Source organism: Antechinus flavipes, chromosome 3 (genome assembly GCF_016432865.1).
Source record: "Antechinus flavipes isolate AdamAnt ecotype Samford, QLD, Australia chromosome 3, AdamAnt_v2, whole genome shotgun sequence".
Classification (NCBI taxonomy): domain Eukaryota; kingdom Metazoa; phylum Chordata; class Mammalia; order Dasyuromorphia; family Dasyuridae; genus Antechinus; species Antechinus flavipes.
Genome location: NC_067400.1, coordinates 318,792,400 through 318,810,814, shown reverse-complemented (window position 1 = coordinate 318,810,814; position 18,415 = coordinate 318,792,400). Strand labels below are relative to the sequence as shown.

At 40.7% G+C, this 18,415-nt stretch overlaps 1 protein-coding gene across 5 annotated transcripts in view; it reads left to right on the top strand.

Annotated features, from left to right (window-relative positions):
• Positions 1 to 18,415, top strand: part of ADCY5 (adenylate cyclase 5) — a 251,405-nt gene that overhangs the window by 180,606 nt on the left and 52,384 nt on the right. For all 5 annotated transcript variants that reach the window (XR_007951906.1, XM_051985420.1, XM_051985421.1 and 2 more), the window contains exons 4-8: positions 6,692 to 6,803; positions 8,014 to 8,141; positions 10,234 to 10,392; positions 12,582 to 12,723; positions 16,981 to 17,121. Coding sequence is in view for 4 of the 5 variants with exons in the window: in XM_051985420.1 (XP_051841380.1) it covers positions 6,692 to 6,803; positions 8,014 to 8,141; positions 10,234 to 10,392; positions 12,582 to 12,723; positions 16,981 to 17,121 (682 nt within the window). In the remaining variant the exon portion in view is untranslated. The remainder of the gene's footprint in view (positions 1 to 6,691; positions 6,804 to 8,013; positions 8,142 to 10,233; positions 10,393 to 12,581; positions 12,724 to 16,980; positions 17,122 to 18,415) is intronic.

Below are 18,415 nucleotides of genomic sequence, written 5' to 3'. Positions count from 1 at the left end.
CTGGGTAAATTGTGGTATATGAATGTTATGGAATATTATTGTTCTGTAAGAAATGACCAGCAGGATGAATACAGAGAGGCTTGGAGAGACCTACATGAACTGATGCTAAGTGAAATGAGCAGAACCAGGAGATCATTATACACTTCGACAACGATATTGTATGAGGACATATTTTGATGGAAGTGGATTTCTTTGACAAAGAGACCTGAGTTTCAATTGATAAATGACGGACAAAAGCAGCTACACCCAAAGAAAGAACACTGGGAAACGAATGTGAACTATCTGCATTTTTGTTTTTCTTCCCGGATTATTTATACCTTCTGAATCCAATTCTCCCTGTGCAACAAGAGAACTGTTCGGTTCTGCAAACATATATTGTATCTAGGATATACTGCAACATATCCAACATATAAAGGACTGCTTGCCATCTAGGGGAGGGGGTGGAGGGAGGGAGGGGAAAAAAAAAATCGGAACAGAAATGAGTGTCAATATAATGTAATTATTAAATAAAAAATTAAAAAAAAAAAAAAAAAAAAACTTAATGGATAATAGGTTGAGCAATTCTGGCCAGCAAACCAAGTATTCTGCTGTTTGCTTTTTACCTGTTCAAACAATGGAACTTACTGAATTCAGTTTATGACTAATCAGAAATCTCTTTATACTAAGAGAGAAATGTGCCTTTGATTCCAGCAGAGGAGTTCGGGGGAGGGGACATGGAGGCTGTAGAATATCATTGAATCCGAATTATTTAAATTTTGAGAAAGGATTCAACAATATTCCAGACCAACCCCACCAATTCCACAGATGAGGCCAGATGGTTTGTCCAAGGTCACATACCTAATTAGAAATCACACTATAAATACTCATGTCTCTCATGGTACGGTGGGAAAAGTACTAGCTGTAATGGAGCTAGATTCAAATCCTGTCTCTGAAGTTTGTGATTTGAGCAAGTTAATGTACATCATTTTCCTCACCCATTTTAATGAGGAGGTTAAACTAGATGGTCTCTGAGATCCCTTCTAGATCTGTGATTTTTGTTTAGGTTAAACTAGATGGTCTCTGAGATCCCTTCTAGATCTGTGATTTTTGCTTGCTGTCTATATCAAACTAGGCAAGAGAACTGGAGAAAGAAAAAGGAATTCTCCAACCCACCCTACCCTTTGCTTTTTATACTCTAGTAGTCCCTACACATCTGCAGTGCAGTCAGATAGTATTCCAATGATATTGGGGGCCAGGGAAGGATGAGTGGGAGGAATGGTCCTGCCTACAAGTCAAACACAATAAAAAAAAATTAACTGACTAAATTTCACCCACCTAATCCAGTGTCTTTTCACAAAGTTCTCGCAGTCGCTTCTGAGATTCTGTTACAGAAACAGGAGGAGATCATAAAAGGTCTCTAGTGAGGGACAGCCTACTACCATCTAGGCAATACGTTCCCTTTTGGGATAAATGTAAATGTTAGGAAGTATCTTTGTCTCTTTAGTTGCATAAAATATAATGGTAATCTTCTTGGCAGGGTTTGAAATGGTATTTCTTTGGATATATTTGGACACAGAGAAGTCTTGATGTGCTCTCCTTATTGCCAAGAGAGTCATAGGGACAAGAAGCCTGATTCAGCTCAACTCAATTTAACAAATATAACCAGATGCTTCAAGATGCTACCCAGCTTTGTTTTCCACTTCTTTGGGAAAATAATGCCGACACATTGCATATGTGTAGTGCTTTACGGCTTGCAATCACTTTCCTTACAATAATCCCTAAAGTTAAGAGAGAACAAATAGCTTTGTCCCTATTTTGTGGATGAGGAAACTGAAGTTCTGAGAAGTTAAGTGACTTGTCCATGAGCTCACAGTTTGGAAGTAGCGGTGGCAGGTTTGAACTGAGATCTCCCAACTCTAAGTCTAGCACTCAACCGCTAAACCATGTTGTTTTGACTTTTCCCTATATTCCGTTTTCTTGACTGATAGTGTGCCTCTGTCTCTAGGAAAGGGTCTCTGAGTTTGCCAGTCCAGGAGGCCTTTTTCATTTTGTTCCTGGACTGAAGTGATCACCCTTTATGACCCCCTCAATCCAGCACAAGACTTTGTTCCCTCTTCTAAGGCAAAGCAAAGCAGCAGCTGAGAGTTTTGCTCTCTGGCCATGTATTTCAAATGGAAACCATTAAAATTCTGTTTCCTCTTGTTCAAACTATTGGATGGGGTTTCAGCAGGCACTGACCTCAACTTACTTGGAGTTTTATATCCTGGGGGTTGAAAAAGAACTTTCTGTGATTTCATACAGTTGATGCTTTTATGTAGACATGAAAGAAAAAGAAGAGAAAGAAGAAATGAAGAAAATAAGAGAATTTCTCTCCCATATTACCAACATTAAATCCTTGGGAAGAGGAAAGAACTACTAAGCTGAAAGTCAGGGGGATGGCTAGAATGACCTTAGGAGAGAGCCCTGCTATCTGGGAATCCTCTACATTGGGGGTGAGAAGGAAAACAACCTTTCTTTAAATGGAAATTCTTAGGAAGGCCTTTGATTTCCTCAACCAATTCCTCTTATGCTCCAGCACACCCTTCGCGTATGATCTATGTATGGAAAGCAAGACTCTGTGTCATGTCAAATGTCAAGCATCAAAGCTCTTTGGAAAATACCATTCTTTGTTTTGTTTTTTCTTGAGTTCCCATATAGAAGAGTTTCATTTGCTACTGAATTCTCCTATAGTAAGGGCAGGATAACTTATTACTATTATTATTATTATTAATGATAATAAAAGTATAGCACTTTAAGGTTTGCAAAATGTTTTTGTTTGGTCTTTACAACAAAACTGGGAAGTAAGTGCAATTATTATCCTCATTGAACAGAGTAGGAAACAGACTGACAGAAATTTAATAATTCGTCCTAGGTGACACAGCCAATAAGTGTCTGAGGTCTTTCTTAGTCAAGATTTCACAGGGCCACCCAGCTGCTTCTGCTTGTCTGTATATTCCTTTATACTTGCTTCTCTTTTAATCTATTTCTTGCTTTCTTTTCTTCTCCCCTTCTGTGTGTGTCTTGAGACCCTAAGGCTTTTGTAAATCATTCTTTCCCATGAACTAGGAGTATTTAGAAAGGAACTTCCTTAAGTTTCTAGAGGGAAATAAAATGGCTAGAGTGAACAGAAGGCTCAGAAATAAGATGGAGTATTCACTGTTACCCCCAGAGGCTATCTATATTTGCAGAGCCTATGTTGTATCTGTACTTTTCTAGGATAATATGTTAGCTGTGACCTGCGCTCTTAGCTATTCTGCTCTGTGGCTGGTCATCAATATTTCAGGTTTGTTCTGAAATTCTGGACCCTTTGTTCCTACAAATGAATTTCATTATTTTGTCTAGCTCTATAAAATTACCTACCCCCTGGTTGTTTGATTGGCAGACAATTAAATCTATAAATTAATATAAATTCTTGTCATTTTTGTTAAGGCAACTGGGTGGCACAGTGGATAGAGCTGGCCCTGGAGTCAGGAGGAACTAATTTCAGATCCAATCTCAGGCATTTATTAACTGTGTGACCCTAGAGAAGTCACTTAACTCTATTTGCCTTACTTCCCCATCTGTAAAAATGAGCTGGAGAAGGAAATGCCAAACCACTCTTATCTTTGCCAAGAAAACTCTAAATGGAACCATTTGTTATTTTAGCACAGACCAACCATGTTCAATGAATATGTCTTATTATTTTTCAATCTTTATTTCTTTGAAAAGTATTTAGTAATTGTAATGGCTTACTGTATATTTTATGCATTTTTGGACATTTTTGCATAGAATGTCCATTTTGATTATTTCTTTCTGGAGTTTGTTCTTGCCATAATGTAGCAACACTGTTGATTTTTATGGATTTATTTTGCATCCTGCTACCTTACTAGAGTATTGTCTTAAATAGTTTCTTTGTTGATTTTCTGGGGTTATCTAAATAAACTATTGTAAAGGGCTGAAACTCTGAGTTGATGCACTGAGGATGGACAACCACTTAAGGCTAACCACCGATTGGACACTACTCTATTAGCATACGCTTGGAAAATGGCCTTTCCCACTATTCTGTGCTGGTTCACTCGTTTGATGTATACAGAGAATTGTGGGAAGGATAAGGGCGTGAAGTAAGACAACCCAGAGTCACTTTGGTGGTAGAGGAAGAGAAAGGAGGTTGTGGAGATCCTGTGTCCATTCCCTTCACTTCTACTCCTAAAGACCAAGAACTTTTGCTTATCCTGACTCAGGCTGATTCTAAGGCATCCAGGGTGTTAACTTGGTCTTCATAAACTATTATGTCATCTCAGACTGCATTTGAAAAAGTCATCCCTTAAAATAGCCATAATTCTTCATCTTGATATGTTCTACATAGGATTGTCGACCAATGAACATTTATGGAAGATGCAATGTATTCTAGAATGAACTAAAGTGTATTGTTAATGGTTAGCACACACTTCTGTGTGTGTATGTGTGTGCTGTTATTGTTCATCCTTTGTTCTTGAATAAGACCATGACATATAAGTGAATTGGATTTAAGTGAGGGAGGGCTGTGCAAAGTCACCTGTCTCTCTTTTCCCTCTAGACCCATCTGGGCCAAGTGGCAAGATATAGATCAAAATGACTGAAGATGGCTCTCGTGTGTATACATACATATGTAATATATGTGTACATATATATAGATAGATAGATATCAATACATATAAAACACTGAAAACTTTAAAATTTTCTAAATAAACGTATTTTGTATTTTATGTATATTACATATGAGATATTAAATATATATTGTATGTTTATATATGTAATTTGATTCTCAGAACTAATCTGTGAGTTAAATGATGAAATTGAAGTTTCAGTGACTTGTTCATGATCATACAGGTAGTTAAATTTTATTTTTTAAAATTTATTTTATTTAAAAAACAGAGTAAGAAAAATAGAAAAGGAATTCAAAACAAAATTAAACAAAACAAAAGAGAATATTGTCATGTGCCCAACAGAACATCAGGGAGGATTCAAAATATATGAGATAGTTAAAATTTAGAGGTGGGATTTGTACTAAAGGTTAAAAAAAAGATAAAACAAATAAAAGACAGATCCCCCTGACTCTGGTTAACTTACCACCTTTTTAGGGAGTCTGAATCTTTCTACAGAAATGAATGAAGCTTACTTACAAAACAACCTACCCATTAGTACAGTGTACACGCAACACTGTTTGAGCCAGAAAATACTGAAAGGACACTAGTGAGAAGATTCCAGGGTTAAATAGGACAGGCTTCCTAGAGAATATGAATTGGTTCCCTAATGGACATTCAGCTCCTCTCTTGGCTTTTCTTTCCTAGGTACCTCCCTAAAGGTGGACACCTGGGGGCTGGTCTGGAAGCCTCTATTAGGGTGCTGCTGGTGGTAGGGGAGGCAGGAGCCCACCTGAGCAAGGGGCCTGATACCCTTGATACCCAAGGATAATGGGGACCCAGCTGTGGCCCCTGTCTCAGCCCTGCGGCAGAATTGCTCGGAGTCATTTGGAAGTCAGGTCCAGGAGGCTTTAGACAGGTAGCTTGGGCAGGATGGTATCATGTCTTGAAAGCCCAAGTATGTGAACTGGAAGGCCTGGGGACTGGTCCAAGCTTTCTCTGTTATTACATTGGCCAAGACCCCATCGCTTCTTATCCCCAGACTTGTCACCCCATTTGAACAGCATAAAACTAAGTGGAACAGTAGAAGGAGCACAGGACCTGAGTTCATACCTGGTCCCAGACTAAATGGACAAATCAACCTTAGCTTTTTCCTCTGTCAAACTGGTATAATAGCACTTACTTCTCAAGAGTTATTGTGAATAAAATGAGATGATATTTTATAAAACATTTTATAAATTCTAGTTCTCACCATCATTATCATCATCATTTATTGCTAACTATTTGTATCAAGGATATAGTGTTTCATTTGATTCTCAGAAGCTTTGAATTAGGCACTATTGTTATCCCCATTTTATAGATGAGAAAATTGAGTCTGGGGAAAATTACATAACTTCTCTATCATCAAAAATCTAGTAAACGTTTGAGGCAGGAATTAAACTTGTTTTCTTAACTCCAAGCCTAGCATGCACCATCCAGCTGCTTCTGTTATAGAAAACTGTCCCTTTTTCTTCTTACCTCCTAGTTTTAGGATGAGAAGATAATGCATAAAGTAGACTTTGGGGGAAGGATAAGAATGGTCAAAAATGCAAGTATTTTTCCCAGATTAATTGCCCTAGAAAAAAAGGGAGAGAAGACAAGGATAAATAAGACTCTTTAGGCAACAGAAGGAAGCCGGTTCATCCAGTCCTGTGGCCTGCAGTTCCCTTTTGCAATCGCTAAAGAGCTATTTATTCATACAGGCATTTATTAAACTCCTGCTGTTTTCTGGGCACTGGATAAAGCAGTGGAAATACAAAGATAAAAAGGAAAAAATCTTTGATCTCAAAAAGTGTACTCAGCTGGGGTACGGGAAGTAACATGTACAGAGCTATACAGTAATAGCCTCTAGTCTCATTCCTCCCCCCTCCTCCTACCATCCCTGCCTCAGGTTTCTTCTGTATGTCCCCCACCAGCCTAGATCCTTTCTTTCCCTCAATCCCACGCAATCAGAATTGCTGCCCCCATTTGTGGGTCCTTTTCTCCCGGGGTCACCTTTCTCCTTCTTTCTTCCCTCCTTTGTGTCTTCCCAGCATCCTGTTTGCAGATATAGAGGGCTTCACCAGCTTGGCTTCCCAGTGCACAGCACAGGAGCTGGTCATGACTCTCAATGAGCTGTTTGCCCGTTTCGACAAGCTGGCCGCAGTAAGTGACCTCTCAGATCTCCTGACCAGAGTGCCCAGGATGGTCTCCTCCTAAAGCCTTCCGGGACCTTACAGGAATCCCTGTCAGTCAGGACTCCTGGACGCTGTGTTTAAAAATGTGTCTGGAGAATCCCTAGACCTAGAAAGGGGTTGGGATGGGGAGAATCAGGATGGGAGATGGGGAGAAAGGAGACGAGGGCAAAAGGCTCAGGACTGTTGGAAGGAGAGGGCAGGTGAAGATGCAGGCAGGTGCTACAGTCACAAATCTGGACCAGTTCAAATGCACAGGCAGGGTGAGATGGGGAGGCTCACAGTGGACTTTCAGCTGCCACTGTACACAGAGAGAGTGACAAGATCACAGGACCACAGAACCAGAAAACTGAAGAGCTGGAAAGGTTCTGGGCTCAGTTTTACCGATGGGGGAAATGCGAAGCGTCAACACCATCAGCCAACTCTTGATCATCTATAGTGATGGGAGGGGGCGGCGCTGTGGATAGCCCCAGTCACAAACCCCAAAGTCACTTGGATTTATTTGGCTTTGAGTTGACTGATGGATTGATTTAGCAGCAGATTGGCCTCCCTGGTGGGATTTGGCTCAGGAGGAAAAAATGAGTCTGCATTTTTGAGCTAGAAGTGTATGTGTGGAGTGATGGCAGCATGGAAGGAGGGAGAGGGGAAGAGGCAGGGATGTTTGATTAGATAATCCTCAAAAGCAAAAGGAAGAGTTGAGTTTTAGCCCTAAGGGAGCACCCCCATTAAAATTAGATTGGTTTGTTTTATATAAGCTCTCACTAACTTTAGGTCTTAAAAATACATTTCCATATTTTCACAAATATATTTAAATTATGGAACCCACCTTGGGTGGAATTATATTTATTATTAATCACAGAATTTGAGAGCTACAGGCAGTACCTCAATAAATGAATGTGTTAATTGTTCTTCCCTAATGCCCTTTAGATAAATGTGTACTAGATGGAGGGAATGTACTTGGCCAGGGTTTCAGCCCCATAGCTCTGTTCCAGGCTCATGGGACTCCTTCCCTCTGCTGATAAAGCCGGCTATGCTGGCTCTGACTAGGGCCTGATCTGGACTTAGTGCCCCTAAAAGGCAAGTTATTCTGGCCATTACATGAATCCATTTGTTTCCTGCTCTTCTCCCTTCCCATCTCACTATTGGATTAAAAAAATAATATAGATATTTTTCTCCTCTAGGAGAATCATTGTTTACGTATTAAAATCTTGGGAGATTGCTATTACTGTGTCTCTGGGCTTCCTGAGGCCCGGGCTGACCACGCTCACTGCTGTGTGGAGATGGGTATGGACATGATTGAAGCCATCTCGTAAGTAGAGTGTTCCCAAGCGTGGGGTCAAGGGGTGGTGGGAGGTGGGAGGAAGGGGTGCCATAGATAATAGAGGCAACTTTTCTGCCATGCTCTTGATTTCTCTTCTTTTTGGGATGCTCTTTTTCTGGCCCCATTCTGCCTCAGTGAACCTTTTTAGATCAAGAATGTCAGACATAAGGGACTCTTTTTTAAATGAAATCTTTGGGGAAGCAGTGATATGAGACCCCATTTAAAAGACAGACCTAATGCTGAAAAGAGTAATGACCATCTGAAATCCAGGGTTATCCAAACCTTTATTTGAATCTCTAGGAAGGCAGAAGAACAGACACGATAAACTCTGGGATTTCTTTCACACATAGGAGTTCTTGTGACATGGACCTCTTTGGCAGGCTGATGAAACCTGTGGATCCCTTCTTAGAATTATGGTTTTAAATGTATAAAACAAAATAGAGAAGATTATAAAAGAAACCAATTACATTGAAATATAGTGAACTAAATATACATTTTTAAGTTCAAAGATTCCAGCTTGAGAATCTCTGATTTAACTTGAAGAATCTTTGAATTTATAGGATCATAGATTTAAAACTATTAACAGTAATTAAGTCCAACTCTTTCATTTTTTCACATAAGGAAACTGAGGGCCAGAGAGGCTTTGCCCGGTTATAGAGGCAGTGATTGGCAAAACTAGAATTTGGACCCATGTTCTTTAACTCCAAATGTAAAACTCATTCCATTGCTCCCAGTGGTAGATAACCCACCCTGGTGATATTGAACCAGCTTAGCAAAGAGAAAAACCTGAGGGATCAGTAGGTATTGGGAATGTAGTCCATTACAGGGGTAAAGGAAGGTGACTAGGATCTTCCTTACTTGATTTGCAGAGTGCTATTCCCCATGACAAGAAAATTGATTGATAATGAGTCTTCCCTGCTGTGTCAGCCTCTCGCTGTTGTCCTGGGAATTACTAATTTCGACAGCATGCAGTAGCCGAATTATCCAACTCAGTTTAGTGTGCTATCCAGAAACCCCTCTTCAGAGCAGGCTGGACAAGTGCTTGTCCCCTCATGCAGCTTCCTGGGAGGAGGCCCCACTTACCTCAGGAGGGGATATCTCATCTTCCTCCCAACGGGCATTCTTCCACTCCCCCAGGCTGGGATAATAGATGATAACCTTAGAAATAGAAAGGACCTAGAGATTATCTCACCCTTTCTTTCAAATGGGGAAACTAAGGCCTAGAAAGTTTAAGTGATTTAAAGGCATAGCTGAAGTGACAGAGCCAAATTTTGACTTTAAATCCAGTATGAGTTGACATTAGTTCCCTTCCACCCTTCCCAATTACCATGCTTTGCCAAGGAGTATTTAAAGTCTCTCTGTGTTTTCCAGTTTATTGGGAAGAAGTAGAATGGTTTGGTTAGGGTCAAACAACAGATAATCTATAATTTCTATAATTTCTATAATAATAATAATAATACACCTATAATTTCTTGTGTTTGTTCCAAGAGCATTATAGGGTTATTTTTTGGTAGCTGCAAAATTCCCTTCCAAATGATCGGCTCCAGATTATATTAAAATGAGTTTGCATTTCCCAAACACACCCTAATTGACCAGTGAAAGACACAAGTCAGAAGTATTTGGATTAGAAAGAAAAGCTAGGGCTCTAAATTAAAATATTTCCGAACATAATTGTACCTGTGCGTTGATGCACTGCACCACCTTGTGTTTGTAGTTAGAAAATGCAGTTTCTTGCCATTTGAGAAGAAAGTCCTCTCCCAGATAAAATAGCAACCCCGTTTCTAGGTTAAGTAGTCTCAGTCCCTTTATCTGGATAAAACCAGGGGAGTGGCTCCTTGATTTCGGTTTTTTATGACTCCCCCCATTATTACATCTATTTTTCCTCTCCATCTTCAGTTCTTGTCCCCTTGCCTTCCTCTCTCCTCCAAAGATTCAATTCTTGACCCTCCTAAAGCCTTAGAATCACTAGAGCTTGGAATATTAAAGCTTTACTTAAAAATCACCTGGTCCAATCCTCCCAATTTTCATAGGTGAGGAAACTATTCTTTCACATGCTTCCTTACCCACCCTCCTCCTCCAGGTTGGTCCGAGAGGTGACTGGGGTGAACGTGAACATGCGTGTGGGGATTCACAGTGGTCGAGTACACTGCGGAGTGCTTGGACTGAGGAAGTGGCAATTCGATGTCTGGTCCAATGACGTGACCTTGGCCAACCACATGGAAGCAGGAGGCAAAGCCGGGTAAGTGGCCCAGCTTAGTATTTGGTCTCGCCAGCCAGCATCAGTTAGTCCCTCAAGCCTGGTCCTGTCAAGTCCCTGTCCTCTTAAATCTGAGGTTGGGGTAGGGATGGGCGAGAGGAGGGAGCTGCTATTTCTAGGGGATGTCAGAACATTCAGGGGATTTATTCATTCATTCATTTAGTCAATCGGAAAGTATTTTTTAAACTATCTACACCATGCACATCTCCAAGACTGATTACTAAGTTGTATGGCATCCAGTCCCACCCTCAAGGAGCATGGAATCTAGTGGATCAGCAGTAGGGATAGTGGTGAGCTGGTAAACAACCAGCAGTCTCTCAATGATTAACCAATCACTTCCGATCAATCTGCATCCTTAACATTTTATCCATCACATTCGTAAATGTAGGCAATCAAAAAAACAAGAAATCAGATCCTGATTTATAACATCTGATGATTTCTGAGCTTTTACTACAAGTCACCAAAGTCGAAGGCAGAGCAAATTATTAGTAAACTGACATCTTGGAGGAGGTGTCATTTGTACTAGATATTGAAGGAGTTTTTAAAGATGTACCTACTTCTTAGGACAGAGAACATTTCAAGAGTCAATAAACATTTATTAGGCAACTATGGGTCAGCTAGATGATTAGGGGATAGAGCATTGAATTCAAATCTGCCCTCAGATATTTAATATTTAACACTTTTGTGATCCTGGACGAGTCATTTAACTCCAATTGCCTCTCAAAAAAATTAAAAAAAAAAAAGCATCTATCTACCATGTGCCAGATACTCTGCTAAGCAGTAGAGATACAAAAAGGAAAAAAAAAAGCCAAGGAATTTCCTGCCCTTAATGGAGAACAACCACACAGAAAAAGGACGTTGGAAAGGTGGTGGGGAGAAGGCTTTGTCTTTCACATTGGACTTTTCTCTCTGAAAAGATGAGCACACCAGAGCGCACTAGATTTTGTAGAGTTGAACTGAATCAGTTTTCTGACAGAAAGGATGGCCTGAGCAAAGCTGAAAGTTTAGGAAATAGTACATGCAGATTGATTGGGATGAGGTTCCCATAGGGGAATAATGGGAGAAAAGACTGGAAAGATTAGCTGGGAGCACACAGTAGAGAGTCTGAATGCTGGCTAGACTGGACTTATCCCCCTAACCAATGCTTCTAGACTTTTCATACTTTATAATGTCAGAAAATTTCTCAGATCCTCATGATAGTGGTTAGTTTCTGTTGATTGAGAAACTATGCAGTGCCAGAAATTACCGTGAATTTGGCAAAGTTTTGTAGTTTATTTCTAAATAGAAATACATATAGATGTAATATTTATGAATTATTCAGTCTACAAAAGGCGCGTTTGCTTACTTATGGATTCATGGACTACTTGCAATAACTCCACGGTCCCCAGGAGAGTCATAACTCACAGGTCTGGAATCACTGCTCTGAGCAACGGGGCTTCGGAGCGGGGCGTGACCCAATCAGAGTAGGGCTTGGGAAAGATGAATCGGGTAGGAACTCATAAGACATGTTGCAGGGTTGTATGGGTCTGGACGCAGAGTTAGGAGGCTGTGACCGTGACTTAGTTGTGGGATGGAATGAATGTTAGGGAGTTCGTAGGAAATAGAAAGGATGAACAGATGGGTCACTGAGTTGAAATTAGCATTGGGATTGAAAGTAGAATTTCACTTAACGTTTAGGGGGTTTAGGTCAAGCTGAAGGTTGTGGAGGGAGCTAAGTGGTTTAAGGCTCGTGTTAGTTCAAATTGCACATCTCCACAATGAGATGATTTAGGTCGGTTCCAATAATGTGATGATGAGAATTTAGAGAGAGGACTGTGGGAACTGTGGATCACAACATAGCATTTTCACTCTTTTGTTGTTGTTGTTCACTTGCATTTTATTTTCTTTCTCATTTTCTTTTCTTTTTGATCTGATTCTTCTTATGCACAAGGTAATTGTATAAATCTATATGCCTGTATTGGATTTACGTGTATTTTTACCATGTTTAACATATATTGGATTACTTGCCATCTAGGAGAGGGCTAGGGGAAGGGGGGAAACTGGAACACAAGGTTTTGCAGGAGGGAATGGTGAGAGATTATCCTTGCATGTGTTGGAAATAAAAAGCTTGCACATCAGACGCAGTCTTGCCGTGATCTTGTTCTTATCCGATTGTGTTTCTTGGACTATAGGCGCATCCATATCACCAAGGCCACGCTAAACTATCTCAACGGTGATTATGAGGTAGAGCCTGGCTGTGGGGGTGAACGCAATGCCTACCTCAAGGAGCACAGCATAGAGACTTTTCTTATCCTGCGCTGCAGCCAGAAGAGGGTGAGTTGGGGAAAAAGAGGCAAAATGAGCTCTGAGGGAGTCCACTTCTGGAGAGGGGAGGGGACACCTGAGACCCCCGGATCAGAGTTGAAACTAACAATATAGCAAGCTTTGCCCATCTGCGGTGAGAAATGTGCCTTCTAATTAACTCTTAAGTAAGGAAAGAGACTCCAGAACACCATCCTCTGGTGGCTGGAAACAGACCCCAGAATACTTCCACGTGCTGTAAGAGTAGAAAGGACTGATGTGGGCCATTGGGTAGCTCTTCTGGGGTGTGAACCAGAGGTGAGATCTGGTAGCTTCCTATTTTAACTAATTATTCCTGGTAAGTAGAGGTTTAGGATAACTAAAAGCAATTCCAAATTGCAGTGCCTTGGAAAAAAGCCCTGGTCAGCCCACCCTAGTTCTGCTTCTTCTGCAGGATTCTCTTCATAGATCCTCTTCTCTTCTTTCTCCTGTTTCCTTTTTAAATGGACTCGCATGGTGATATAAAGACCAGAGTACGGTGTAGTTCTCTCTGTTTAATTCAGGAAAACACCAGCCCACAACACATGTCTTAGAGCTGGAGATGGACCAGTGAAGGGTGGTTTAAATGCGGGGTCGGGGGGGGGGGAGAGGAGGAGAGTATAATGTGATGAACGGCTCCCAAACAGTCAGAAGTCCTCAATTTGGAAAGGCTAGACCTAAGGGCTTTGGAATAGGAGAACACAGACCTGTCCATTAGATCCCAGGATGTTAGAAAAAGGAAGCATTTAGGAGACTAGACCTAGAGACAGGAAGACCGGAGTGCGAATTCTGCTTCAGACATCTAAGTGCTGTGCGACCATGGGCAGACCAATTAACCACTCTCAGTTTCCTCATCTATAAAAACAACCCATGACAATAGCCCCATCTCTCTGGATTGTGAGCACAGATGAATGAAAGAACATTTATTAAGCACTTATGGGCCAGACACCATGGATGAAATACAAATACAAATACAAGGAAGAAAGGCAGGAAGGATGGATGGATTTATTAAGTACCTACTCTGTGCCAGACATGTTCCAAGTTCTTTATATGGATTCGTTTGATCCTCACAATAACCATCCTGGAAGTTAAATGCTATCATTATTCCTATTTTACAGCTAAGGAAACTGAGGCAGGCAAATGTTAAGTAACTTGCTCAGGATCATACAATTAATATATATTTGAGATGGATTTGAATTCAGGTTTTCTAAACACACACACAATAAGATGGATCAGTCTGGATAGAGCAGTGGGTCTGAAGTCAAGAAGACCACATATTAGATATGTGACCCTGGACAAGTTACTTAACTTTGTTTGCCTTAGTTTTTTCATCCATCCAATGAGCTGGAAAAGGAAATGGCAAACCACTCCAATATTTTTTCAAGAAAACCCCAAATAGGGTCAAGAAGAATTACACGTGACTGAATAACAAATATATTGTGTGTATATATGTATGCAGTATAAAAAGTAAGTGTGTATATATTTATGCATATATATGTGTGAAGTGTTTTGTAAAGTTTAATTGCTATATAGATATTAGCAATAAGTATTATTGTTATCAGTGTTGTTGGAGCTTAAGATAGGTAAACTGAGGACAAATAAAAGGAAGTATTATTTTACAGCATAGATAAAAACTGTAGAGAAATTATTACCCTGATATAGTTCTGGGACATTTCCAGTCCCAAGGTGATTCAGACCTTCTGTTTCATTTCATTAGGTTCATGAAGTAAATAGCAGAAAGTAACATAGCCATTTGTACCAAAAGTTGGGAAAAGCACAATGAGGCTATTTTTAAAAAATCTAGTGGTTATTCCCTTAAGGCCAGAATAGGAGGAATATTATTTCATGAAAGCTCATGTACATCTATCTACTGTGAATCTCTCACTTCTCACAAGAGAAGAACCACCTCTTCTCTTGAATGTGGGCTTATGTCTGTGTCTCTGCTCCTGTATCTTTTCTTTAAGTAGTTCTTGATCTTTTTCCTCCCTCTTCATAGCCTCCCCTTTCCCTTTGTCTCTCTGCTTTAACTCCACATAATATAGAACTGAAATAATAGTATTTTTATCTACCCTTATTTAATACCTTTCTATATCCTAGTCTTAATCTGAAAATCAATGAGTAGTCTCTTTGTCTCCTTTCTCTTCCTTCTTCTTCCCTCCCTTTTTTTCTTTCTCCTCTTTTCTTCCCCTTCCAACCCTTATGGAAACTTTTTGGTAAAAAGACAAAGATGCTGATTAAGCAGCAAACATGTTTGGGTGCTTAATCTGCAAAAGTGAATTATATAAATCATACATCCTTTTATGCATTTGTAACTTTTCACATATTTGTAATTAGAAATTTCTCTTAGTTTCCCAGAAAGTTCTGAAGAGCTTTCCATTCTTGCAAATGCTTTTGTCCACCTTTCCATATCTCTCATATTTTCATCATCAAAATCATCTCTAGTTTTAAATTCTTAACCTTAAAGAACATTTCCGTGTATTTAGAACAGAAAAAGAAGATTCTCTATTGAAACTGGATGCTTCATTTTTATGCCATTTTAAAAAAAAGGTGAACAAATAAAGTTTGGTTCGTGTTAGAATTGTATTCCTTTCTATTCCTTCTGGACTTCCTTTTCTTTCCTAGATTTAAAAAAATTATAAAGACTCTCTTTGTAGGGCATCATTATTGCTAATCTCCCCTTTCCCCAAATAGGGGTAGAACTTTCTGGGAAACTAAGAGAAATTTCTAGTTACAAATATGTGAAAAGTTAAAATGCATAAAAGGATGCATGAATTATATAATCCACTTTTGCATGTATTTGGACCAGTTCAGACCTGGACCTAACCCATTCTAGAAGCATGGATAAATATGCATCTCTGGCACCTGAGATCTCAGTAAATGGCATCAGAACTGATGGACATCCAGATCTCCAGACATCCAGATTACCAGATTTCCAGACATCCACTTTCTTGTGTGGCCCTCCTTGGGTTAAGATGCATTTTGCAAAGCAGATAGTTCATGTTTTCTAAAGACCAGGATATGGATTGGATAGTTTGCTCATGGGCTTGAGTCCCTTTTATTTCTTTTCCCTTTGCTTACACAGCGGGCCTGGTGCTGGATTTGAACTCAGGTTATCCTAATTTCAGTCTCAGTGCTCTAACCACTGAGATACCTAGCTGCCTTGTATATGTTGGGGGTGGGGGAAATGGGAGAATGATTGGACTGGAGAATAGGGGGAAGACCACCAGGGAAGTGTTATGGACTAGAGGAAAAAGTCCTGGCAGTCCAGCTTCTAATACATCATACCCTAACCTCCCTATCCCGTTTCCTCATATATAAAATAAGTAGATTGAATTAACTAGGCTCAGAGATCACTTCCAACTTTTGCATATAAACCTATATGCTTTAAAGCTACTTAAGGCACACAGAATCCCCACCCTACAAATGTTTTTTTGGCGGAAAATGGTCCCTAGAGATGCTTCCAGGACAGCTGGGTGGGGGAGGGGGGAAGGGAGGGAAGAGGAGGCAGGGAGGGAGAAATCCTAGCCATCCTGCCCTTTCCCTTCCTAACAACAGCCCAGCTTTTAAGGCCATTTTCACTGTGACCCAACCAAGCCAGATGGAACGTGTAATTTGAAAGTCTGGTGATTAAGGCTGCTGGACTGGGGAATAGGAAGGGGGCGAAGGTTCCCAGAAGGCAGAGAAACATTTAGAATGTCACTGGACCGTTGGGACCTTTGGGTGGGAAGAGAAAGAAAGAAAGCAATTGCATTACTCATTTCTTCCATCTCTAAGAGAGAAAACTTAAGAGTTTGGAGGGACTTTAGGCATCTTCTGTTTCAGAGGTTCTGAAACTTTTGGGGATCCTGGACCCTTCTGTCTATCTGGTGAGGCCTGTGGTCCCCTCTTCAGAAAAGTGTTTTTATAAGCCTAAAACCAATACATAAGATTACAAAGGAAACCAATTATAATGAAAAACAATTATCAAAGCAGTTTTAAGTCAAAGTTCATAGACCTCAGATCCAACCCTTTGCTATACTCCTACCCACAAAAGTGGAGGACAGATGGATATGTGGTTTACTGTGCAGACAATTAGACAAGTTTAATGAAATAAAATAAGCCAACAGATCAGGAGAGAATGGGACTATATATGTAGGCAGGATGAATCAGGCTTTGGAGAAGGGTCTCCTCAGATATCAGGAGTTGCTGAAGGGGAGTGGTATACAGGTACCTTCTGTGTTCACACTGATTCTAACTGTGCTTTTTCTCCAGAAAGAAGAGAAGGCCATGATTGCCAAAATGAATCGCCAGAGAACCAATTCCATTGGGCACAATCCTCCACCCTGGGGTGCCGAGCGGCCCTTCTACAACCACCTGGGGTCCCACCAGGTCTCGAAGGAGATGAAGAGGATGGTTAGTTACCAAAGAGATGGCCATGGAAATTGGGAGGGGCTTGAAAGGGGAGCAGGGATTTTATCCCCAATTCAACCCTACAAATGGAGAACTGGGATTTGTTCTTCTGACTTTATAAAATAGGTGGGAAAAAGGAAGAGAATAAACATTTAGTGATAAATGCTTTACAAATATTAACTCATTTGATCTTCACAATAACCCTAGGAGGTAGGTGCTATTTGATGCCCATTTTACAGCTCAGGAAGCACTGGGTAGGTAGTGGTGGGATTTAGTCATTTTTCAGTCCTGGATTTGTTTTTTTTGTTTTGTTTTGTTTTGTTTTGTTTTGTTTTGGCAGAGATACTAGAATATTTGATCATGTCCTTTCTAGCTTGTTTTGTAGATGAGGAAACTGGGGAAGATGAGTTTAAATGATTGCCTAGGTTACACAGCTGGGGCCTGAGGCAAAATTTGAATTCGGGTCTTCCTGACACATCAGTGCATTATCCATTGTGCTGCAGAGAAGAAATCGCATCCTAGAGAGAGCTTGTTTCAACCCAAAGCCAATGTGCGATTCCAGACTGAAGACTTTTGGAGTCACATGCCTTTGTTCCTTCCCCCTTGGCAGAGCTCGGGCTGCCAGGCTCGGGCTGGGATCCCAGCTGTTTGTTGGCAGCATTGGGCATTTGGTGAGGTTTTTCTCCTCCAGTCTGGTGGGGAGAAACACGCCAGGTGTTGCCGGTGTCTGCTGCATTTCCCAGGCAACTGAAATTTCTTGCGAGCTCCACTCCTGCCTGGAAACTGCCATGGTGATGCTCGCCAGGGCTTTCTATGCCTTGGAAAGGCCCTAATCAGCTGGAGCTCTCCCTCAGCGGGGAGGGGGAGACCTGAAAAACCAGGAGCCAAAGGAGATTTATTTACTGGGCTCTGAAGCCTGTTTCAAGAGCACCCACCTCCCCGGGGCTGAGGGAGTTATTCTGCATCATCCACTGGGCTCCATTCAGAGAGGCAAGATGGAAGGGATGTGGTAAAGAATCAAGAAGGAAAGAGGGAGAAAAGAAAGAGATGGAAGTAAAAGTAGGAAGGGGGAGAGATGTGGAGGAAAGTAAATTATAATGATGTTTTTATTTTTTTCCTTTAAGAAAATTTAATTTCTCAGATTCATTTCCTCTGTTCAGTGGGATAATCAAGGCTTACCTTGGTGAAGTCCCCCACTCATCTTAAGGAGAAGGGGGTAAGGAAGGGATGAGTGAGGGATTGTCCTGCCTTTCTGTTTCCACAGGCCTGCTGTTGAGAAATTAGGTGAGGGCACAGG